General features: G+C 50.2%; 1 protein-coding gene across 5 annotated transcripts in view; it reads left to right on the top strand.

Annotated features, from left to right (window-relative positions):
- CXXC4 (CXXC finger protein 4) overlaps positions 1 to 10,371 on the top strand; it is a 155,165-nt gene extending 144,794 nt beyond the window's left edge. Inside the window, exons 4-6 of one of the 5 annotated variants that reach the window (XR_010831548.1) lie at positions 1,902 to 2,010; positions 9,335 to 9,423; positions 10,262 to 10,296. Coding sequence is in view for 2 of the 5 variants with exons in the window: in XM_066996859.1 (XP_066852960.1) it covers positions 1,902 to 1,946 (45 nt within the window). In the remaining 3 variants the exon portion in view is untranslated. Of the gene's footprint in view, positions 1 to 1,901; positions 5,133 to 9,334; positions 9,798 to 10,261 lie in introns of those variants that run through there. The other 4 variants (XR_010831549.1, XR_010831547.1, XM_066996860.1 and 1 more) reach the window with 4 other exon arrangements.
- The last annotated feature ends 299 nt before the right edge of the window (positions 10,372 to 10,670 follow it).

The raw sequence follows: 10,670 nt of genomic DNA, 5'->3' as shown, positions 1-10,670 counted from the left end.
AGAGGCAGCCAGGCTGGAAGTAGGCTGGCCTGATGCCTGCACACAACTACAGACCATCCTCCGATGTAAAGCAGCCGGCATCCCCTTCGCATGCCAACCTGATGCGTGCTACAAGCATTAGGCACAAAAATCGCATTATTGCGACAGCTCACTGCAGGCCCGGGGTGTGGCTGTGATCTCGATCTTGCCAAAGGAATTGGATAGCAGAAGGCGGACGAGTGCTTCACCTCGGATGTGAGCAGGGAGAGCAAGGGCAGCTGAGCTGAGCAGCCAAATTAGACGGGACCCGTCCCCGTACGTGCAGAGCCGGCACAGCCATCCTGGCCAGGCACCATTCGGAGGCGCCGCCGGGCCCCGGCGTTCATTTGCTGCTGCTGCTGGAAAGGGCGACTTGGGCTTGCTTTGTGAGATGGGGATGATGCCAAGGCAGTCTCACCACAAAGGCGAAGCACGAGCAGGATTATTAGCTAATTGTGTTTTTTTTTTTTTTCCTGTTGCAACCCAGCACGTCTTACTCCAATACCGTAAGCTAGAGTTGCAACAGTTGAAAAAAGAGAAGCCAGGGAAAGGAAAAAAAGTTCACTTGCCCACTCTTTTTTTTTTTAATTTCAATTTTTAATTTAATTTAATTTATTTATTTTAATTTTTGCCCTTATTTTAGCTTCCCAGGGGGTGACCCTGCTGGTGGGTCCTCTGTCACCTGGCTCGTGCCCTGGTCAGTCACAGCTGCGGGGCACCTGCAAGACGAGGGGTGCTTGAGGTGCAGGGCAGGGGCGAGGGGGGCAAGGCAGTGGTGCTCTGGGGCTCCTGCGTGCCAGCAAACCCACTGGGAGGTGGTACCCTGGCATCGGCCAGGGGGTGCTGAGCTCCTCACACCCCTGCCAGCTGCCCCACTCCACCTGTGATGCCCCACGCTGCTGTTCTGGTGCATTGTGGCCCCCACCGCCTTTCTCTTCTGCTCCATGCTAAAGCAAAAGGGGTTTAATTATTTATTACTGCCAGAAACTCCAGAAACAGAATTTTGCTTGTGTAAGTGACTGGGAGTTTTTTGTTGTTTTTTTTTTTTTTTTTTTTTCCCTTGCCGTCAGTAGCAATTCATTAATCATTATTTAGGAGATGTTGCTCTCCCTGCGATGTGTCGCCTTCCCACCGTCTCAGCGGCAATCTGCACGAGGTGCGGGATGTATGTCGCCGTGTTTCCTGCTCCTCCGGGTTGTCGCTGCTCCTTCAAATACCTGCTGCTTACATGTAGCCTGGGCTGGATTCCCTGTTTTATGTTGCACTCCCCTTTTCCCAATGCCCACTCCTCCAACGCTGTCACTACGACTGGAGGGGGCTCCCCATCCCACCTACCAGCGATGTGCCTCTGCCACAGAGCCACCCCCTGGCACATCCCCATAGCCCTAAGCTGGCCGCCAGAGCTGGCACTGGTCACCAACACCGAGTGGCCGACCCGAGGCGGGGGATAAAATCCTGCCTGCTTTCTCCCCAGGACGCGGCTTCGCCTTTGCAGTCACAGCTGGCGGGAGTGCTGGGGGAGGCAGGGGAGCCATGGGGCTGCCAGGGCTCTGCAGGAACCTCAGCACTGCAGCACAGCATCCCGGGGTGCAGCCTGGGTGGCCGCAGGAGCGATGTGCTGAGAGGGGCCGGGATGAATTGCTTCTCCTCGCCAGAGCCCCAGGGAGCAGTGGAGGGGGGGGGACGAGCCACAGCCCATCAGTTTCCACCGCGGTGCCCATGATTGCACTAACCCAAATGAGCGTCGCTGCTACTGCACGGGCTGCTGTCACCGAGCAGCACCCCTCTCCCTGCCCGAATCACGGGGCCTACCCCAGCGTTTCATCTGTTGCAGCCCCAAGCAAATCTCTAACAAGTCAATTTAACTGTGTTTCCCTTAACAGCACCGCTGCAGAGTGCCCACCATTACAGTAGAGTGCCTGCCTTAGAAAAGGTCATAATTACTGGAAAGGAGGTTTTTCTATTCGGGCGCTGATGTTATCTACGTTGCACGTGAGTATTGCAGGGCGGACGCACGGTCTGCGCTTGCTGCTTCCTCCAGAAGCGCGTCGAAGTCTGCCAGATGCTGGAAGCAACGGGGGTAGAAGAGGTGTGCCGGGCTGGGGAGCCGCTCAGCAGCGAGCGGTGGTGACACCCGTGATAGAAGGGGACATTTGTTTGCCTTCAGGGTGGAAGGGATGTGACACCTCTTGTCAAGTCCCATCTCCACAAATTCGGGCTGTGAGGCAGCAAGGCAGAGGTCACGGCAAAAGGTCGGACGGCCGCAGCGCTTTGCATTTCAGGAGTTCGCCCCAGTGCTGCGATGGCACAAGAGTTCTGCAAAAGGGCAAGCATGGCGAGGGGCTGTTGCACCATCCATAGGCTGCTCCCCTTTGCTCCAGTGGTTCTACTCTGATCTTACACCCCGATGAGGTTTTACACCCCAAGAGTTACTCAGGAGACCAAGCAACACTTCACAAGTCATTGTCCATGCCGACGGTGCCTTGGCTGTGCGCCAAGCCCCATGTGAGTTTTCACTGCAGGCTGGGTTGGGTTTGGAGGCCTCTCCGAGAGGTGGTCAACCCCTCTGAAATATTGGTACAGGTGTGGAGGCCCTCAGGGCTAAAGGGAGGAGAGGAGATGGATCAGGGCAAGCCGGGTGAAGGACTCCCATGCCTGGGGAGATGGCTCGTGCTGGCCCATCGCTCTGCCCCTGCACTGACCGAGGGTCCCAGGTCTCCTTCCCAGCCCTCCTGTGCCAGTGCCACCACCACGACCACCACCGCCGGTGCTGCCGGCGTGGCTGGGAGCAGCTCGCTTCCAGCATTTGTGGACACACGGAGCCTGCTGCTTACCGAGACCCACTTGGCTCCTCTTTTCCCATCAGCAAACGCCCGCGACCAGCACTTCGCACCATTACACCTCCTTGGAGATGCAGAAAACACATAGGCTGTTTGTTTTCACATATACCTACCTAATTGATGGGTTGAGAAAGGGGAGGCGGGAAGGGAACTTCAGCCCTATTAAGCGGCGGGGAATTGCGTGCGTTAGATTAGAAGTGTTTGTATTACAAATACCGCCAGGAGCCCAGGCAGCTACGAGCCAGCTCTCGGCAGCCGGGATAAAGCCGCCTGTGGTGCCGGAGCCCTTTATAAACATTTGCATTGCTCCAGGTGCAGGGGAGGGTCAAGGCAAGCTGGGCACCTCGGAGGGGGCTCGGGCTGGGGGCAGCCTGCTTCCCTTTTCCAACAGGGCTGCTCCAGGCTGGGGCAGGGGATGGGGAGGAAAGAAAACAACGGGTTGTGCGGCAGGGTGAGAGTGTTGGTGGGGTTGGAGGCTGAGGGCTCTCCCTTGCCACCTCCAGCTCTGAGCAGAGCTCAGCCCGGCCGCGTGCTGAGCCGGAGGAGCGTACGCATGGGTTAGTGATTACCTCTCCCCTATTAAAAATAATAAAAAAAGGAAGAGCGAGAGGTCCTTTAGCAAGTTATTGCCTTCCTGCGCCGCACGTCTGTGCGTTGAGCTGAGACGGCTTCCCCTTGCGCGCTGAGCTGGAGACAAAGAGGGAGCAGGAGCGAGCGGCGTGGGGGGGCTGCAGCCGCCCCCACTGCCCGGCCCCCCGCACCGCCACCCCGGCAGGGCAGGGCGAGGGGCAGCCTGGTGCCCTTCTGCAGTAAGCCACAAATTAGGCCCCCTGCCCTCACGAAAAGCAGGGCAGTGGCTCGGGCGGTGAGGTTCAGCGTACTCTCCAAAATGGAGAGCGGCGAGGGGCGCTGGGCTGCTGCACGCTCTGCAAAGACAGGGCCCGGTGGCGTGGCATCTGCCTGCTTCTGGTCCCCCCCACCCCGAATCCCTGCAATTTGCTGTTGATAAAAAAAATGATAATAATAAAAAAATCAGGAAGGAGCTAAGCTCTTCCCCAGAAACCCAGCCATTAGCATGCTCGCCCTAATACTTTAATCCCCATCATTGTTTATAATCGGGCTACACGCAAGGTTATGCGCGGCGCCGGCTGATTTATGAATATATATATTTTTCTGTTTTAATTGAAACGGCAACATTTAGGTTCCACCTTAACAGCGCACCTTAAAAGATTATCTCGGTTATTTCACAGGCACCGAGCCGGCACTAATAGTCCAAGGCAGATATTGAAAAGCAGCACAGGGCCAGGCAGATCTATTAGAAATTCCCATCCACGCGCCTCATACATATTGATTTCTGACACCAAGCAGCAGTGAAAGCCCCCGTGGGAATAATATATTTAGCAGGGTTCGCTGCGAGGAGGTCACAGAGTGCATACAGATTAGCTACAGAGGACCAAGGCACTAGTGTTGGAGCCAAATGCTAGATTTTATATCATTTTAATCTGAACTTTTATAATCCTTTTAGTTCTTCTTTCTCTGGCTGGCAGAGGGAAGGCTCCTCCGCATGGATCATGCATCCTTTTTTTTTTTTTTTTCCTTTATTCCTCCCATAAATGTGCAAATGCTGTTGTAATGGGGAGGAAGGCACCCTTAGCACGAGCAGGAAGAGGCACAAACAGATCTGGGTTTTACACATAGACGCGTGTGCACGTCCATATACATACAGATAGGTACGGATATGCAGGTGTGCGTGGATGATAATGGTCATTCCAGCTGGAGACATCTTTATCGGAAGATTTCCTTTCACGGGTTCTGTGTGCGTGTGCGTAAATCCCAGGCTCCGGCTTTAATGTGCAGACATAAAGGACTGCCGGAAGAACCTCTTTTATTTTATTTTTATCCCAGAGCTTAATTGAGCAGAAGTTGCGTTTATGCTGTTGAGCCTCAGAAAGCGACAACTACAACAAGAATACCTAAACAGCTTTAATTACCTTTCTGCGTGTGCCGATGGGGAGGAAATTCCTGCTCGTTATGCGGCGAGGTGTTGTGACGGGATCAGATGGAGGTGTCAGAAGGGAGCCAAGCAGGCGTTTGGGAGGCTGGAGCGATGCCAGCGGCACGGAGGGAAAGGTTGGGGTTGACACACTTTGACACCGGAGTGAAATGCGCTCCGACAACAAAGGAAAATGGGAAGTTTCAGCTAAACCCACACAAAAGCTCGCTGGCATCTTCTGGGAGACAGAAACATGGTGATTTCCATTTTTTTTCTTTTTTTTTTTTATTTCTTTATTTTTTTTTTTAGGAAAGGGCCGCTGCAATTAAAACCACCGTGGGGAACCCCCGTGTTGGTGGACCCAGCTCCTCCACTGTATGGGATACATATGGGATCCTCCCTGGCTCGGAGGAGAAAGCTCATTTTAGGTTTGTTTTCTGCTTTACAAAACCAAATGGAGCATCTCTCAAGGCACCGAGGTGCCTGATGTGCTAGGAGAGGCTGCAGTGAAGACCCAAGCTTTTCTTTTTCTTTCCTTCCCCAGCCATCTGGATGTTCATTTCTCTGCCTTGGCTGGGCGGCCCTGCTGAGCTGGGCTTTTATCAGTGGTCAGCAAATGCAGCAGCACACATCTGCTGCTGTCACAGGTGTGCTGCTGCGAGACCCCGCTGCATCGCACCCGCACTTTCCATGGACACCCAGCCGCAATGGGCGCTGCGCATCTCCTGACTTTAAAGGCAGGATTTAAAAAAAGACAAAAATAGTCAGGTCCGTAGAAGACCATGAAGGTTGTCCTCTGAACCCTAAGGTTACAAACCCAGGACCGATCTCCTTAGGGTCTTGAGTGACAGCTCTGGAGATGCCAACAACTGCTTTGCTGTGGCTCCAGTGGAAAACTGGCAGGGTGCAATCTGAATGCTCACCCCAGCTTTCAGTTCCAGGAAAGAGATAAAAATTGGTGCCCGTTGAGAAGGATCAGTGGGGTTTCCGTGAGAAATAGTGATGCTCCTTGTGATTATGGGGACCTTGGGTCTCCTCGTGCAGCTCCAGCAGTCACCAGGGAGGCCAGTGAGACGATTTATGGTTCCATTGACCAACTGCTCTTGGCCACGTCTCTCTGTTCCTGGGCATCCCTGCACCCCCTCGCCAGACAGCGCATAACCCTTTGGCACACAGAGGCGTGCCTGGGCTTCATGGTGTCAGGGCAGCTTTGGTTTCTTGCCTCTGCTGCATGCTGCTGGCAGCACCAGCAGGTCTTCACCAGGGCAGGCAAACTGTTTTTCCATCTCTCACTGCTGCTGCTTAGTTTGTAATGCAAAAAGGCTCCAGTGTTTCCATTGCAGGTTTGATAAGCCAAAAGCCCAGAGAGCTGCTGTCACAGCACGCCACGGCACAAACAAACGTCTGGCCAAGGGTCCAAGAACCACACAGCTAAACCCACCTTCCAGAAAAAGGCAAATGGGATACGCTGTAAGATTGGAGCTTTTTTAAATCTGTAAATCTGTACTGTAAAACTCAGCATTTCTTGTGAGTTGTGCTTGGCTGAGCCAAGTGCTGGTGTTTTACGGATGAGGTTGGTGGCAGCTGCCTGTGCGTGGCCCAGGCCTTTGACATGTGGAAAATAAAGTGCCTGTGTTAGACCTGCCCTGAAGGTGAGGTGGCTCCGTCCAGCATCTGCCTGGAGCCAGGTCCCACCTGCAAAACCTGCTGCTTGTCAGAGCTGAACCCAAGGCCTGGGCACAGCACAGATGTTGGCAAGGACCTCACTTCTCTAACGGAACGTTTAAAAACCCTTAATTATCTCTGTCAAGATAAAGGGTTGGGTTTTATCTGCCATTATTGACTACTGGATACTTTACATTACATCACAGCTGAAAAAAATCACGTATGGATTGACCTTAAAAAACCAGAGGGAAGGGTGCATGATGCAAAAGTATTGAGGAATGGGGGCCTTCACAGCAGCTGCAGCTCGGTCTGTATCAGTAAGGATACGAAATGGAAAACCACATTTTAGGTTTATGTCCCACCTCAGTACCACCTGGCTGCACTTTTTGGTTTACCACGTACTCCAGCCCAGCATCAGTCCACTTCACCGTCCAAACAAGATTGCTGCTGAGAGGCTGGGACCTGTTCCAGATCAGATTTAGATTTTTTTGTTTGTTTTGTTTGTTCATTTTTGAAGATCTCCATCTAAGTGGCGAGCAGTCCCGGCACGCTGAGGTGAGGTCATTGCTGGCCCTCAGCCAGTCTCTTCTCCACAAGTGCCCTGTTTCTTTCTGTGTCTGGAGGAAACGACTTTGTTCACTCCTAAGCTGTGGTTGTCAAACTTCACGCTTTATCTTCCCATGCTGGGGCTCTCCTCCAGCCCTCTGTGGCTCCTTAGTGAGACGCGGGCAAACCCTTGAAGGTGACACGAGGCCGCTGTTTCACCTCCAGGAAGGTTTCTGCCTCGCTGATGGTACAAGCCCTGTGCATTACTTCACTTGTGAGGTGCCACCCTTGAACTGGAAGCACACCTGGAGAGGTGCTGCAGGAGCGAGCTCATGGTGGCGGGTATGGTCAAGCAGCTCCAGGTACCGGAGCTGGGAATGGGTATCAGCAGTAATGAGAAACTATCTATTCAGACCCGTTATCAGCTGCTCTGCAGGGACTGAAGTCCGTCGGAAAACTACCTCAGTACCTACTACTCCCAAAGCACAGGCGCAGCCTGGCTGGGTGCGGGATTTCAGAGGGTGCGCCCTGAGTTTGACGGGTGCTTCCTGCACCGCTCCTTGGGCGAGCGGCTTTCTCTGTGACGGACAGAATTCCCTCAACACTCATACCTAGGTGACATTTATGCCCTATGTCCAATTAATCTCAGATATAAATGGCCTGAGCATTTCTGGCGTATAGATACAATCTTCTAAGCATCTCATTCCCAACAGACGCTTTAAAAATTGTTGGGTATAGCCACTGTTACCTAACAAAACCAGCCCAGTCAGAGCAAAAGTATATTCTAGTCTTTGAGGAGCATGGTTTTGGTGGGAGTTTTGTGGGATTTTTTTATTTTATTTTATTTTATTTTATTTTATTTTATTTTATTTTATTTTATTTTATTTTATTTTATTTTATTTTATTTTATTTTATTTTATTTTATTTTATTTTTTAATTTAATTTAATTTAATTTAATTTATTTTATTTTATTTTATTTTATTTTATTTTATTTTATTTATTCTTCATTTTTATAGTGCAGTACTGCTTCCATCATCCCCAATTAAACCAAATTCCCCTTCTTAATTTTTTTTTTTTTTAAGAAATAGTCTCCACTGAGGATTTCTCCCTCTTTAAGAGGGAGTCCATAGCAAATACCATTAAAATCCCCCACACTAGTTTTAAACTTCGAGGTCATGGGATAATCTCGAGATGTTCCTCCTCATAGACCATTGCTCTGGCGTGCGTGAACAAGCTGACCCGTGCTCCTGCCTGGAGGAGGAGAGCAGGCACTGGGGCAGATGGGGCTCCACAAGCCCCTGCCCCTCAGCCCGTGGCTTTGGAAGGGCTGCACCAGGGCCGGATTCACATCTGGCTTATGATTAAAAGCATCTACACGTATGCCAGCTTCCTACTGTTTATACAGCTGGGTTTTAGCACTCAGAGCTTGTACTGGGCTTTTGTCTCATCATGTGGTAAAAAGCTGAGGCTTGTTGGTATTTCTTTTGGCACGCTACCACACAGGCTGGGATATCTGAAAGTGAGCAGCGTCGGTACTGAAGGAATACCCTGTCCAAATGAGCACACCACCCACTGTGGTTTCAAAATACCACATCGTTTTATATACGTATATATGTATTTGTTATATATTTCTATGTTTACATACATCCATACATTTCTGTGCATATATACCCATTTAATTTATTAAACAGTTCTAAGAGAGGAAAAGGAAACAGCTTGTTCCAATGTAGATTTGTGCATCATCTTGTCTGTATCCACTACAGCTCTACCCTATAGGCAGTTTTCAGCTCAGACTTGGGTAAATAGTGGAAAACGGTGAAGTGTGGCTGCTGAAGAGTTCACAGAATCACAGAATCGTCTAGGCTGGAAGAGACCTCCAAGATCACCGAGTCCAACCTCTGACCTAACACTAACAAGTCCTCCACTAAACCATATCACTAAGGGCTACATCTAAACGTCTCTTAAAGACCTCCAGGGATGGTGACTCAACCACCTCCCTGGGCAGCCCATCCCAATGCCTAACAACCCTTTCAGTAAAGAAGTTCCTCCTAATATCCAACCTAAATTGTTGAACCCTGCTTCTGTCAGCAGGGGAATGCAATACGACATAACCTGTCTAAGGTGGCCTTGGATGTGCTAGAAAGGTGTTTGAGACAGCAAGTAAAGAAAACAAGGAGATTTTATCATCAGGAAATACTTTTTTAAAAAAATGTGAAGCTGGAAGTTGGTTGGGAGGCACAAAGTAAAACATTATGTGGTTTGTGTTTCTTAGAAGGAGAAGAGTTGGTGATGAACATCAGTAAACTGAAAGACTTGGTAGATGGAAACCTACGAGAAGCAGGACTGAGGGAAAAAGTTCAGGTAAGTTAGCATTTCCTTTGAAGAAATGATCCTGAGGTCCAAGTACAAGCCATTCCATCAAGAGAGGACAGATGGGAAATGTTGTAACAGACCAAATAAACATAGAGTGGATGTATCCAGAGAATCAAAAGTAGATCGTGTTGCATACAGTAGTCAGTGAGCAGAAGAGAAATAGCGTGGAGCTTCAGGGGCAAAATGAGAAGGTCCAAGACATAAATGAGATGCAACCTGCAATGACATAAAGAAAAATATTTATTCCATGGCTATCTTAGAAAGGAGTTGAGGTGGCCCACTGCTAAATGAGGTGGGAAAGCTAGAAATAGGTGATGCCACGAAGGCAAAAGCACACATTATTTTGCTCCAGCCTTACCCACATCACCACTGAGGAACAATTTTGGGTGACGATATTCATCTCAGCAATCAGGAGGCCAAATTTAGGGCAGAAGAAGAAGACAGCAGGATATCCTCCATTAGGCTGGATGTGAGGGAACTCACAGAAGGAGTCTTTCAGCTCTTGGCATGGTTATGCTGTGGACAACTCATGGTGAGCAGGGGAGGCTCCTGAAGTCCAGGAGAGGATAAAGAGCGTGCCTATCTTTGGAAAAAGGCAAACGAGGGAGCCAAGGTAGTAGACAAGCCAGTCTACTTAGCACATGGAAAAATGCTGGAAGAAATAATCAAACAAATTATTTATGAGCCTCTAGAATATAGCACAGAGATAAGTAACAGCCAACAGGGATTTGTCAGGAACAAATCATGTCAAACTCACCTTATTTCCTCCTATGACAGGGCAATAAGCTTTGTGCAGAGGCAATGAATATCATATATCTTTGCTTAGGGAGGCTTCTGACACCGTCTCATGGGACATGACGGGAGAGGTGGCTTTTGGAAGGCCCCACGAGCCACCATCAGCGGTGCCCCATGGTGGGACATGCTGAGTCCACAGGAACACCCTGGTCAGTGTTTTGGTGAATTGCTTGGGGATGGGCGAGGGAGGGCAGAGGTGTCAAGGGGTGAAAAGGCAGGGAACCTGTGGGAGGGCAGGGATTCAACACACTAATGGGAAATTTTGAAGGGAAGACCGAGAAAAAAGGTGATGTGGTTTAATACGGCCAAGTGCAAAGTGATGCACTGAGGTAGGAATGAACGGCACACATCCTGGGTGAGGAACCATTAGCTAAGTAGGAGATCAACAGGAAAAAAAGATCTGCCAGGACTTGAGAGCATCACAAGCAGCACACAATGCG

The sequence above is a fragment of the Anser cygnoides genome, chromosome 4, assembly GCF_040182565.1.
Source record: "Anser cygnoides isolate HZ-2024a breed goose chromosome 4, Taihu_goose_T2T_genome, whole genome shotgun sequence".
NCBI classification, from domain to species: Eukaryota; Metazoa; Chordata; class Aves; order Anseriformes; family Anatidae; genus Anser; species Anser cygnoides.
This window is presented reverse-complemented; position numbering and strand designations above follow the sequence as displayed.